This window comes from Leucopleurus acutus (genome assembly GCF_964270905.1).
Source record: "Leucopleurus acutus genome assembly, chromosome: 19".
NCBI lineage: Eukaryota > Metazoa > Chordata > Mammalia > Artiodactyla > Delphinidae > Leucopleurus > Leucopleurus acutus.
Genome location: NC_139161.1, coordinates 9,102,430 through 9,116,046, shown reverse-complemented (window position 1 = coordinate 9,116,046; position 13,617 = coordinate 9,102,430). Strand labels below are relative to the sequence as shown.

At 62.5% G+C, this 13,617-nt stretch overlaps 1 protein-coding gene across 1 annotated transcript; it reads left to right on the top strand.

Annotated features, from left to right (window-relative positions):
• Positions 1-203: 203 nt before the first annotated feature.
• On the top strand, positions 204-13,286 carry TMC6 (transmembrane channel like 6; the record flags this gene model as incomplete). The annotated part of the gene is made up of 20 exons (XM_082860088.1): positions 204-262; positions 417-559; positions 732-827; positions 1,146-1,304; positions 2,608-2,713; positions 2,858-2,951; positions 3,189-3,446; positions 3,737-3,927; positions 4,788-4,932; positions 5,599-5,754; positions 6,183-6,334; positions 6,441-6,522; positions 6,753-6,850; positions 7,946-8,041; positions 8,208-8,283; positions 8,972-9,105; positions 9,247-9,423; positions 9,516-9,594; positions 11,829-11,896; positions 13,132-13,286. The coding sequence occupies 20 exons, from the start codon at positions 204-206 to the stop codon at positions 13,196-13,198; spliced, it is 2,436 nt and encodes an 811-aa protein (XP_082716214.1). The 3' UTR covers positions 13,199-13,286.
• Between the last annotated feature and the right edge of the window lie 331 nt (positions 13,287-13,617).

The window sequence follows — 13,617 nt, the reverse complement described above, 5'->3', positions numbered from 1 at the left end:
GGCAGGATGGGGGCTCAGGCAGCCTGGGCTGGGAGTGGCACCCCCCCCATGGTCCCCAGGGAGCGGGCAGTGGAGCTGGGTGCCAGGCTAACTTTGCTGTAACGCTTTCTGTCTCATCACGTGGGCAGCGGGAGGCTCCTGAGGCTGTGTCCAGGCTCTGAACTGCCCTAGGTCGGCAGACTGGCTGCGGGTGGGCCGCAGATATGTCCCGGTCGCTGGCTTTTGTCCTCAATGTCCCTGAGACCCCACAGGACCCAGAGGAGTAAGTGCTCTGAGGTGGGGCTGGGGGGCTGGGATGTATCACCCCCAGGGAGAGGTGGTCTGGACCTCAGCCCTTTGGAGGGGGTAGGCTGCTGGGGCGAGGACTGGGTCAGCCGCAGCCTGAACTCCTGCCCCTTCCCCCATTCTCACCACAGCAGCCAGGAGCCCAGCCCCTATGATGAGAGCGAAGTGCACGACTCTTTCCACCAGCTCATCCAGGAGCAGAGCCGCTGGGTGGCCGAGGAGGGGCTGGAGCTGCAGCAGAGGGTGCTGGGGGCTGGAGCCCTGGGGGCCTCAGGTGAGCCCGCCTGCCCTGGCCCAGGCCAGGTGCTGGGATGTGTGGGCCGGACACGGAGCCTCTCAACCTCTCAGGAAGCCCCTCCTAGCAGCCTGGGGCAGCGGGTGGGCAGGGGATATCTCCGGCCAGTGGTGTCTATAGAACCTCTGGACGAGTCTTTCTTGCTGGGCAGGCAGTGACCGCCAGGCCTTGCTGGGGCCCGAGGGCGCCCCTGTCTACAGCACGGCCACACTCCGCATCTTGGCCAGCATGCCCAGTCGCACCATTGGTGAGTGGGACCCTCTGCCTTTGGACCCTGGGCTGGGCTGCGGTTTCCGGCGGGGATCTGTGTACCTCAGAGCCAGGCCTCTTCGGCTCTTACCCCACCCCGTCTGCTGCTTGGAGGCCCAGCCCAGTCCCGTGCAGCCTCGCCGCGGTCTAAAAACGACTCCGGAGTCGTCACGGGGATAAAAATATGCTCTTGGGAACCCGGTGGTACTTGAGGTCTCTTGTGAAAGAACTTTCATGGGTCCTGGGAAGGAGTGGGGGGGCACCCCCTGCCTCTACATAAGAGGGGCGCGTCCCCCCTGACCAGTGGCCTCCACAGGCCGGAGCCGCGGCGCCATCATCTCCCAGTACTACAGCCGTACAGTGAGGCTGCGCCGCAGGGCCGGCCGGCCTCAGCTCAGAGACGAGGGCCGCTCAGCCCGGCCCAGCCTCCGCCTGTACGACCTGGAGCTGGATCCCGCGGTCCTGGAGGAGGAGGGTGAGTGAGGGGGGGCCGGAGCCTCGGTGGGGAGGAGGTCAGCAGGCTGGGTCGGGGGACTGGGGTGCAGTGGGCTGTCTGAAGGCCCCCAGCGGTGAGGTCTCTTTGCAGGGGTATGGGAGTGTCTCGGTGTTCTGGCCACTGGCGTAGAGAAGTGCAGGCCTTTCCAGCTGCACAGTGTTTGGCTCATGCAGGCACGCGCTCCACAGCGTCTGTTGAGCATTTGTAGTGTCGCAGACACTGGTGTTGGCTTTGGGATGTGATGGTGGTAAGCAGACCCAGTCAGCTCTCCTGCAGCTTATTGTCTGCCTTGTGAAACAGACAGGAACCAAATAAATGGATAAGTGGATGGTTGAAGCTCAGGTAAGGGCAGCTGAGGAAAGGCATGCCGCAGGAGAGTGTCACGGAACCTGTCTAGCCTGGAGCGACCCAGGAAGGCTTCCTGGAGGAAGTGACACTAGAGTCAATGGGGCATGGGCAAAGGCCCTGAGGTGGGAGCCTGCCGGCTTGCCTGAGTATCTGGGAGGCCTGTGTGGCGGGGCTGGGGAACAAGGGAAAGTGGTCGTAGGAGGGAGCAGGGCCCAGCTCACAGGTTGGTCTTCAGCCAGGTGATCTCTGGCATCAGTGCCCAGGGGCTTGGGTACTTCCTGGGGCCCTGCCTGTGTTTCCTCTCCCTGTTTACCCAAGGCCTGCAGCTGGTGGGTGACGGAGCAGTGCAGGGTGGTGTGGGCTCTGAGGTCAGGATGGACATTCCAGTTTCATTGTGTAAACCATGCCAGGTGTCTGCTTTCTGGTCATTTTTTATCTGTAAAGTGGGGTTAAAATAGCACCCCCTTTCCAGGGTGGTTGTGAAGATGAAAGGAACGAGGACATAGGGGAGGGGCAGATCTCCAGGTCCCGCCCTCCCCTACTCACCCCACCAGGCCTTGGCATAGTGGGATGTAGTGGGGGGACAGTGGGGACTGCTGAGTGGGGGGTGGACGGGGCTCAGGGGCATTGGGAGGTCAGAGCAAGATGCGAGTGGGGACCCAAGAGGAGAGTTTGGTTCAAGGCAGAGGGGCCACTGGGCTGGGCCTCGGAAGATGCTGGGAGCTTGATCGTGTCCTGGGCTCCACGGGGTGGAGGTGAGAGAGTGATGGCCAGTGAGGGTGTGGGACAGGTGGGCAGCACAGGGTCCTAGCAGAGAGGAGCCATCGGGCCCGGCAGGGCGGCAGAGGTCTGTGTTGCCGGGGAATGGCCATAGTTGTGGGAGGGAGGGAAGGATGCTGCGGGGAACCTGCAGGGCTCCCTCCTGCTCCTACAGAGAAGCGGGGCCTCCTGGTGAAGGAGCTTCAGGGCCTGACGGTGGCCCAGCGGGACCACATGCTCCGGGGGATGCCGCTGAGCCTGGCTGAGAAACGCTGCCTGCGGTCAGTGCCCCTCGGCCTCGTGCGGACCCCAGCCCCACTTCCTCGGCTGGGCGTGGTGGTTGGTGAGAAGGGCCCTGAGCCTGCGGTGGGCAGGTGGTCCCTGGGAGGGAGTGGACCAAGCCCTGACGCTGCCTCTGCCCCCAGAGAGGAGAGCCGGCCCCCGAGGGGCAAGCGGAGGGTCCGGGGGCGCCATGGGCTCCTCTCCTGCTGCAGCCGGCTGCGCGACAGCTGTATCCTGGTAGGCGCCTCTGGGCGGCTGGGGGCGGGGGCACTGAGGGGGGCCACGTGTTCTCCCTCCGCGTGCCGCTCGTGGGGTCCTCTAGCCTTCAGCCTGGCTCTGGGTGTGATCGACCCCCCCTCCCCTAGCGGCTGCCCCTCCACTGCCCCTGCGCTCTAGGCCTGGCCCGGGGTCTGGTTGGGGGCCGGCTCCCCTCTCCAGCCTCGCCTGAGGGCTGTCCTGCTGCTGGCCCCACAGGCGTCGCACAACCTGGGGCTCGCGCTGCTCTCGGGGCTGCAGGCCCTGATGCCCTGGCACTACGCCCTGAAGCGGATCGGGGGCCAGTTCGGCTCCAGCGTTCTCTCCTACTTCCTCTTCCTCAAGACCCTGCTGGCCTTCAACACGCTGCTGCTGCTGCCACTGCTGGCCTTTATCGTGGCTGTGCAGGCCGCCTTCCCGCCTGCGCCCTCGGGCTCCGCGCCCGCCTTCAGGGGCCTGGAGCTTCTCACAGGCGGGGTGAGGCTTGGTGGGGGCGGGCAGGCGCCCCCTTGTCACGGCTTCCTCCAGGGATCCCCACCCCACCCCTTGCTGCGACTCCGGGAGGGGGGTGCCCTGGCAGCTCCAGGGTGGCCGCGGCCCTTTGCCCACCTCCGTGTTCTCCTCACTGCCCCTGCCCTGGCCCTTCCCCTTCTGCCTTTCCCCTCGCCCTGCCCCCTGGGTGCCCTCCATCTGCCTTCCAAGCCTGAGGGTGGGTCAGGTGCAGGGAGGGGGAGAGTCCCTGATGTGGCCGGGCGTCCTCTCTACAGGGTTGCTTCACCCACACCGTCATGTACTACGGCTACTATAGTAACGTGACGCTGAACCAGCCGTGTGCCTCCCCACTGGATGGCGGCCAGTGCACGCCTGTGGCGGGCGGCCTGCCCTACAACATGCCCCTGGCCTACCTCTTCACCGTGGGGGTAGCTTTCTTTATCACCTGCATCACTCTGGTGTACAGGTAATAGCCCTCCACTCTATGACCCTGGCTCTGAGCGCCATTGATCCACCCATACATCCATCTGTCCATCCATCCATCCAGCTACCCATCCATTCATCCGTCCAGCTACCTATCCATCCACCATCACTTCCTCATCCATTCATCCGTCCATCATCACTCCATCCATCCATCCATCCATCCATCCATGGATCCTGCCTTCCTTCCACTCATCCATCCACACTTTCATCTACGCACCCATCCACTCCACAAACATTTGCTGTGCTCTGCTCAGGACAGGAAGGTAAGTGAGTTTGGTGCATGTCCTTGAGAAGCTTGCTGTCTACAGGAGAAGACAGGCCAATGAAGAGGCTGGGAAACTCCTGGTGTTATGTTGCTCCGGTGTTTTGGAGCATAGGAGAGGAAGTCAGACCAGCTCCCCAGGGCGGTGGCACTCATCCCATCCCAGAGAGGGAGGTTAAATAAGGGTGGGCTGGAGAAAGGCCGGGGAAGGTGTTTTGGTTATCGGGAGAGGCAGTGCAAAGGCCCTGAGGTGAGCCAGCACCCTCTGCAGCCACGTCTGGGTGGGAGGCAGCCGGCCATGTTGGTGGGGAGTGGAGCCTGACCCCTCTTCTAGCCACCTGTGGCTGGCGGGCACCCTGTTGGTCAGGGCTGATCTAAGAGTGGCCGGCGGTCCACACCAGGAGGCTGAGAGCTCTGGGCTAGAGGTGGGGCAGGGAGAGTGGCTGGAGGCCCATCCAGCGCCGGGAGGGCCCCCCTGAGTGGGTGGTAGGTTTTGGCCGCAGGGAGCATCCCATCTGTCTTCTCCCAGCCTCTGCGCCTTCCGCCCCATCTCACCCTCTGCCTGCCTCTGCTTCTCCCAGCATGTCCCGCTCTTTTGGGGAGAGCTACCGGGTAGGCAGCACTTCGGGGGTCCATGCCGTCACTGTTTTCTGTTCCTGGGACTACAAAGTGACTCAGAAATGGGCCAGCCGCCTCCAGCACGACAATATCCGAACCCAGCTGAAGGTGAGCTGCCCAGGAGCCCTGGGGCCGCTGTCCCCCACCCCGTGTCCAGGGAACACCAGTCAGGGCCTGCTCCAGTGGGAGAGGGTTAGGGCTGCTCTTGGGCCCTCTCCCCGGAGTCCCCGTGTCCTCCAGCCCCCGCGGGCAGAGGCCTGCGGGGCGCCAGCTGGCACGTGTCCCAGTCCCCGGAATAGCCCTGGGGTACACGAGAGGACACTGCCCAAGGCCTCAGGGCTCGAGGGTGGCTGGCTGGGCCTCGCGGAAGGTTCTCTGCCTGTCTGGGGTTTCCCGCTGCGGGATTCGGGTCAGGGCAGCTCACAGCTTTGACCCGGCTGATGGGCGCCCAGGGAGTGCCCTGGGGCTCCGGGTCAGCGAGGGTACGGCTTTCCACAGGCAGGACAGCTCAGGAGGCAGGGCTGGGGAGGGTGCGTGGGAGCGGCTGGGGCAGGCCTCAGCCTGCGTCCCCGTCCTGCGGTCTCCTGGTGCCTGGAGGGGCCCCAGAGCAGGGGGGGCGACGGGCCGTGGCCCCAGGGGTGGGCGGGAGGCGACCCCCGGTGCTCCCCGAGCCTCCCTGTGTGTCTGCTCCACGTGTCTCCTGGGGTGTGGCGCGTGTGTCTGCGTGTCTCCGTGGGTCTGTGCCACGGGTGACAGGCCCGCTGCCGCCCCCAGGAGCTTCTGGCCGAGGGGCAGCTGTGGCAGCGCCCCCGGAGGGCGTGCGGACGGCTGCAACAGGGGGCCGTGCTGGGGCTCGTTTGGCTGCTGTGTTTGGGGACCACGCTGGTGTGCGCCCTGGCCGTCTACACCTTCTCAGAGCTCGTGATCCAGGTGCGGGGAGGGCATGAGGGGGTCCCCGCGGAGGCTCCGGCCGTGGGGTCAAATGCCTGCTTCGTTAGACTGGGCCCCCTGGGGCCCCGCCGCCTCTGCCCGGGCCCTCCCTGGAGGCCACTTCCCTCACGAGCCTTGTTCTCATTCTTGTTCTGTCTCAACACTCTCCCTATTTTTCTGTCCTTTTGTTTTCTCGTCTTCTTTTGGTTTCTCTTTTCTTCCGCCACACCTGTGTTCCATCCTCCGTCCTCCCCCTCCCACGCCCCTTCCTGTGCGGTTTGAACACTGGGCCTAGGGCGGAGGGTGGCGTGCCTGCCACTTCCACCCCCTCCTTCCGCCCCGGGAACCCCTCCTCCGTCTCGGGCCCATCAGTGGACCTGCCTCTGTCCTTGGGGCGCTGACCTCTGGCCCTCCCCCTGCCATAGCAGAGCCGCGTGTCTGCTGAGCGGGACTGGGCGCTGCTGGCCTTGCCCCTGGTGGTCTGCCTTCTCAACTTGGGGGCCCCCTACCTGTTCCGCGTCCTGGCCGTCCTGGAGCGGCACGACTCCCCGGTGCTAGAGGTGTACGTGGCCATCTGCAGGTGCGTGGTCGGATGGGACCGCCAGGTGGGGCTTTCTGGGGCGGGACCTCTGTCTCCCAGGCACCCCTCCCTCAGCCTGTGCACGCCCTCCCCCCTCTTTCCACAGGAACCTCATCCTCAAGGTGGTCATCCTGGGGATTCTTTGCTACCACTGGCTGGGCCGCAGGGTGGGCACCCTGAAGGACCAGGTGAGGGCGGGCTGGGCGGTGCTGGCAGAGGCGTGGGGCTCCCCGGGCCCCTCAAGAGGGTCTGCCCTGGTCCCAGGTTGGGGGTGGACGTGGTGGCCCCTCACAGCAGCCAGCCCTCACCTCATCTTACCTGGCCCGGTCTACAAGCGTACTGGAGGCCCCGAGGTGGGCATGGGGAGCAGGGGTGGGGGGCACCAGGGCACTGGGGGCTGAGGCCGCGTCCGTTTCAGTGTTGGGAGGACTTTGTGGGCCAGGAGCTGTACCGGCTCATGGTGATGGACTTCATCTTCACGCTGCTGGACACGCTTCTGGGGGAGCTGGTGTGGAGGTGAGGCCCCAGGGGCGGGTCCCTGCGCTCACCTCCTGGGCACCTGGGCTCCCCCTGTGGAAGGGCTCCTGGCATCCTCACCTGTGTGGTGGAGGTGAGGGTCACTCAGGCGGTTCTCAGGCCTCTGAAAATCAGGACCTGACCCCAGATTGGGGCCATAAATCTCTACCTGTGACGGCTCTTCTGTAAAATATCGATAAACTGAGAAAAACATTTAGGAGACAGGATGTAACCTATTTTGAGGTTGGAAAGGAAAACAGGTTTCAAAATGATGCATATGGTATAATCTGTCTCATACAGAGGAAAAAGGGGTGGGGAGGAAGAACAGAAAGTAGAGGAACGTTTTCAGATGTCCTGGCTATGAGTGCTAGCATTGTAGGTGTCGTTTCCTTCTTTTTGTGTTTTCTTTGAGAACATATGAATTTAATAATAATAAGATTTTAAAAAAGCCGTAAAACAGGGACTTCCCTGGTGGCGCAGTGGTTAAGAATCCGCCTGCCAGTGCAGGGGACATGGGATCGAGCCCTGGTCCAGGAAGATCCCACATGCCGCGGAGCAACTAAGCCCGTGCATCACAACTACTGAGCCCGTGCTCTAGAGCCCACGAGCCACAACTACTGAGCCTGTGCTCTAGAGCCCACGAGCCACAACTACTGAGTCCACGTGCCAGAACTACTGAGCCTGCGCTCTAGAGCCCGTGCTCTGCAACAAGAGAAGCCACCGCAATGAGAAGCCTGTGCACTGCAATGAAGAGTAGCCCCTGCTCGCCACAACTAGAGAAAAGTCCGCGTGCAGCAACGAAGACACAACGCAGCCAAAAAAAAAAAAAAAAAAAAAGGCAGTAAAACATTTGATGCTGACGTGCACATTTATACCCGGGTGTATCCGTACATGCTTAGAAAAAGGACGGAGATGAAGCTGGCTGCAGTGTGGACCCTTCAGGGTGGGACCCCAGGCCGCCGTCTCCCCTCTGCATCACTGGGCACCCTGGTGGGGCGGGCAGGGTCTTCAGCTTGGCGTGCGGGTTGGGGTGGGGACGAGGGTCTGTCTTGGGGATTGGCCCTCCTGCGTGACCCCAGTGGTTCCTCTGCCCAGGCTCATCTCTGAGAAGAGGTCTCAGAGGAAGGGGAAGCCCGAGTTCGACATTGCGGGGAATGTTCTGGAGCTGATTTACGGGCAGACCCTGACCTGGTGAGCATCTCCCACTTGTGTCCCAGTGCCTGGCCCTTGGGGAGGCTGACTGCTTCCCCCTGGGCCACAGCAAGACCCAGCCCTGGGAATCTGGAGGGACCTGACCCTCACTTCCCCGGGGACCCAGCCTCTGGATGCAGCCCTCTCCTCTCCTCGCTCTCCTCAGGCTGGGGGTCCTCTTCTCCCCGCTCCTCCCCGCCATGCAGATCATCAAGCTGCTGTTCCTCTTCTACGTCAAGAAGGTAGAGGTGCCGCTGGGTCCCTGGGAGGGCGGCGGGGCCTGGGGAGATCGTGCAGCCAGGGTGGCCGCTGGGCCGGCAGATGCGGAGCCCTGAGCCAAGTGGTGTGGGCTGGCAGCCCAGGGCCACCCTCTGGGGTCAGTCCCACGGGCCACAGCTGACCCCCGTCCCGCCCCTGCATCACTGCCTTTGTCAGGGTCCGTGGTCACTGCCAGGTGCCCGTGCGCACGGGCCAGGGCTTAGGGCCGGGGGGGCTGGGAGTGCTCAGGGCCAGGTCCTTCTCCCTGGTCCTGTGCTCCCTCCTCTGTACAGCGTGGATGCTGCTCTGGGGGTGCTGCCGGAGATGACGTTTATAAAGCGTCGGGCACGGTGGAGACCTTCAGTCAGCGGAGGTGGCTTTTAGTATCAACCCTTTCACATGCGGGTGACCTGGCCAGCCTGCCCCCCGTGAGCCTCAGTCTCCCCTCCGTAGACCGGGAGGTAGCCCCGCTGGCCCTTTCCAGCCTGTGGGCTGAGATTCTGAGTGTCTGCTTCTCTGCGGGGCTGTCCTGGGGGATCGGCTCGGGCTCCCCCTGCAAGCAGAACACCCCCAGCCCACTGCCGGCCTTGCCCCCTTCCCTCTTGGAGGCCCCACCAGGCCTGGGGGAGGGTGGGTGGCAGGGTGGTGGCAGAGCGCAACCTTTGTCCCCAGACCAGCCTGATGGCCAACTGCCAGGCGCCCCGCAGGCCCTGGAAGGCCTCCCACATGAGCACCGTCTTCATCTCGCTGCTCTGCTTCCCCTCCTTTCTGGGCGCTGCCGTCTTCCTCTGCTACGCCATCTGGCAGTGAGTGGGCCCTCGGCCTCCGGGGGCGCGGGATGGGGAGCTGCCCCCTGGGGCCGCTGTGGCTGGTAGCCGCGGTTTGGGTGGTGTGGAGGTGGCCTTTGTCCGGGCTGAGGGGTCAAGCCGCCCGCCCTCTTCCCCCAGGGTGAAGCCCTCGAGCATCTGCGGCCCCTTCCGGACCCTGGACACCATGTATGAGGCAGGCAAGGTGTGGGTGCGCCAGCTGGAGGAGGCGGGCCCCGGGGTTTCCTGGCTGCCCTGGATCCACCGGTACCTGGTGGAAAGTGCCTTCCCCATCTACTTGGCGTCGGCTCTGCTGCTGTGAGTGGGGGACAGGCCCGGGTGGGGGCCCTGGTCTCCCTCCCCCGGGGCTCCTGCGCGGGGGGCGCAGCCTGAGCGGCCATCTCCCGCAGGGCCGTGATCTACTTCAACATCCAGGTGGTGAAGGGCCAGCGGAAAGTCATCTGCCTCCTCAAGGAGCAGCTAAGCAACGTGAGTGCCCCTTGGGCTCCCACCTCGGGGGTGCCTGCTGGCTCACACCCGCGGCCCCTCCACACACCCCCCGCCCCCCCCGCCCCGCATCCCCACTAGAGGCTGCCCAGCCTTGCCCGCAGGCTGTCCCTCCCTCCCTGCGCAGTTACTGGGCCTCCCATCACCTTGAAAACAAGTCACTGCCCCGTAGGTCAGAGTCACTTGGGCTGGCATTTCCCCAGACAGGAATGGCCTTTCACCTGGTCCTGTCCTCCCCAGGTCTGGGCTGGCTGCTCAGGGGCACCTGTCAGTGACAGCAGGTCTCCCCTGAACACTTGGTGGGCCCTGACCTCATCCCCAGGGCCCCAACCTTGCCCCCAGGGCCCTGACATCACTCTCCCCACTGCTGTTTCTTCTTTTTTCCTTTTCCTTCCCAGTTTCTCACTTGTGTACTTAATGCTTGAGCCCACCTTGGGGCCAGCTGGTGCCTGTGTCCCCTAGGCGGTCACATCAGGGCTCGTGGCCACCAGCCACTCTCCGTTAGAAATGACTTGGGGGTCAGCTGCTGGGTGTCAGCCGAGGCAGGACAGGGCTGGGGTGCAGCTCGCCTGTGACTCTGCTGCTGGCTAATTGGTGCAGGGACTCTGGGTCAGGTCTTCTTGGGTGGAAGGATGCCCTGGGGACAGCTCCCACTTTTTATACGGTTATAAGTAAGGCAGTACAAGGTAACCCCTCTCCTCCCCTTTCACAAACCAAGGGCAGGGCTCAGGCTGGGCATTTTGGGTGAGGTACAGCTATTGGAAGTGGGCTTTTCCCAACCGGCTCCTGCCCTACCTTGTAGAGTTTTGGGGCCTGCGGTGTCCCGTGGTGGTGGGACGCACAGCAGCGTCGGGAGGGGAATCCCAGCTCCGCCCGCCGTTCCTCTAGGAGCTGAAGGACGGTTCCCCAGGCAGCCCTTGCTGCAGGCTGTGTCCTCCCAAGGCCGAGGCTGGCCCTGGTTCTGAGTCTTTGGGGCCACACTTCTGATCTCAGCCTGCGCTCGGAACATCTTTTCCCTGGCCTGGGCAGGTGGCTTACTCAGGTGCACAGCCCTCTGTACCCACCAACTCGATGGAGAGAAAACAGCGAGGTCTCTTAAGGAGGTCCCACCTCGTAGTGTCTCAGCGCCTTCGTGGGTGAGCCAGGGTCCCCAGCGCCCAGAACGCATCCTGACCAAATTGCTGTTTTCCCTTTGTGAAGACTCCATGCGAGGAATCCAGTCTGACCCCGGGGTTCGATGGGCCCTGAAATCCGCCTGATGTTTACTGGGTCCTAGACTTAAAGCTTTATGTGCGTTTTCATAGTCACTTGTCGAAAGAGCCCTGGGTTGGCCAATACCTGCCCCAAAGACGTCTTTGTCCTAATCCCAGAAGCTGTGAATATGCCACGGTTACGTGGCATTGGGGTTGTGGGATTAGGTTCGCAGATGGAATTACAGTTGCTAATCAGCTGACCTGGAGGTGGGAGATTATCCTGGATTATTCGGGTGGGCATGACGTAATCGTAAGGTCCTTAAGAAAGGAAGTGGGTGAGTCACTGTCAGAGAAAGAGGTGTGAGAAAGACTGGACTGGCCATTGCTGGCTCTGAAGGAGGCCATGAGCCCAGGGATGTGGGCAGACTCAGAAGCTGGGACAGGCAAGGATAGATTCTCCCCAGAGGCTCCAGAAGGAACCAGCCCTGCTGACTCTTTGATTTTAGCCCACTGAGACCCATTTTGGACTTCTGACCTCCTGAACTGATGTTGCATTTGTGTTGTTTTAAACCACTAAGTTTCCATAATTGATTAGGTCAACAATAGAAAACTAATAAAAGCCCCATGACACAGACATTTGTATCCCTCTTTTACAGATGGTGACCGAGGTCAGAGGGGAGGTAATTTTGCCCAAGACAGACTAAGTGTCAGGGCCGGTTGTACATTGAGTCAGGCTGGGTAGGCAGCCCTCACTGTGCAACTGATCACATTTCCCTTTTCACCTTGGCCACTAGGAAGCTTAGATGCATATATATGTGTGTGTGTGTGTGTGTGTGTGCCCACTACTTGGCTCTTGGTATTTCCTTGTCCTTGTTTGGTGCCTCTGTCCCCCTTCTTTAAACTTTTTGTGCTTGTGATGTCACACACTCTTTGTGAGCTACCCCAAGTGCAGTCTGGAACAGGGCACTTCTGGACGGACACGCGATGGCTGTTTTCTCAGCCTTTGTGTTCTGGCGTTTCTAGGAGGGGGAAGACAAAATCTTCTTAATCAACAAGCTTCAGCGTATCTATGAGAGGAAGGAGAAGAGCAGGTGAGGGGCCCTGGAGGGGAGTGTGTGGGGGAGAAGGAACGGGTGCTGCACCAGGAGGCCTCTTCCCGCCGGCGGTGGGGAGGGAAGTGGCTGCCGGCGGCCCGGGGTGGCCTGCAGCCCCTTGGGACTCCCCTACCCTCTTTCCCCACCTTTCCTCCTCAGGTGTGTGGGGCATTTGGGGGAGGAAGAAAACTTAAGTTTGCTGAGAAAGGAAAAAAAAGAAATGAAGGAACTGTGTGCAGGGGGCAAGGTGGAGCTGGGGGTCTCTCATGCCCTTTCCCTCCTCTCTGCCACCCCCGTCTTTCTTTTTTTAAATATTTATTTATTTTATTTATTTTTTGGCTGTGTCGGGTCTTAGTTGCGGCACGTGGGATCTTCGTTGAGGCATGTGGGCTCTTTTGTTGTGGAGCGTGGGTTCCAGAGTGCGTGGGCTCTGTAGTTGTGGCATGCGGGCTCTAGTTGAGGCACGCGAGCTCAGTAGTTGTGGTGCATGGGCTTAGTTGCCTCACGGCACGTGGGATCTTAGTTCCCCATCCAGGGATCGAACCCGCATCCCCTGCACTGGAAGGCAGATTCTTTACCACTGGACCACCAGGGAAGTCCCTCTGCCACCCGCGTCCTGATGGGTCGGGGGTCAGCCTGGCTGGCCTTCTCAGACCCCTGCCCCCATTCTCCCCGTGAGGTGAACACCCCCCCTGCCCCCCGCCCCCACCCCACCGAGTGCTGCTGCCTCAGCCCCGGCTGCCCTGGCGCAGGGCTGGGGCTGCTCCTGTGGCCGCACATCTCACCCTTCAACTGTTACCTGCGGCTGAGCCCAGGGAAGGGGAGATGAACTCAGACACCCTCCTGCTGCCTGGACAGACAGGCCACCCACGGGAATGCGCACACACCCCTCCTCGAGCCCCGCCCGGCCAGGTGGGCCAGCTGAGGTCTGCAGGTCGAGGCCCCTGGGGCTCCCCCGCCCCGACCCCAGGCAGCAGGAGACCCCAGAACGAGCCATCTAACAAGATCCCCTGCCCACCCCACTCCCTCCCTTGCCGAGGCCTACCGGTGGTGAGTCCCGGCCTTGTCCGGCTCCTTCCACTGCTGTCCAGAGCCTTTCAGCCCTGGGAGGCCTGGAAACAGCTCCTGAGGAAGGCTGCTGGGGATCCTCTGGCCTTGGCTGGCCAGAGGGATGACCGTGGGGCTTCTCAGCCTCCCGAGCGAGGCCCCTTGCCGACTCTGCTTTCTGGCAGGGTTGGTAGAACCGAGGAGGCCGTGATGCCCCCGGCCGTATTCACAGATGACTGGGATGCCCAGTAGGACAGCGCTGGGCCTGGCAGCCCGGGAACCCTGTCACCCTGTCACCCTCGGTTCCCATGGACCTGCAGGCACAGATGCCGCCTGGAGATGGCCCCGCTGGGACACGGGGAAGGTGACGGGAGTCTGCAGCCCGTCTGAGGCTGGAGCACCCCCGGTGGACCCTGCCCAGGACTCTATTTATCCTGATTAAATACGTTTTGCGAAATGGGCTTGTCTCGTGGGAGTCCATGCTTATGTTCAGGCCTGCCCAGGTGCCCAGGGCTGTAGGTACAGCCCGTGGATGACCTCCAGGCCAAGGTCATGGGAACTTCGGCCTCGTGCGTGTGCCGCCCCTTCAGTTTCTCCCTCTGGTTCTTCAAGGCTGCTCTGCTTGCCAGGCCAGGGCCCTGCGGCCTACCAGATGCCCGAGGGGTCTCCCC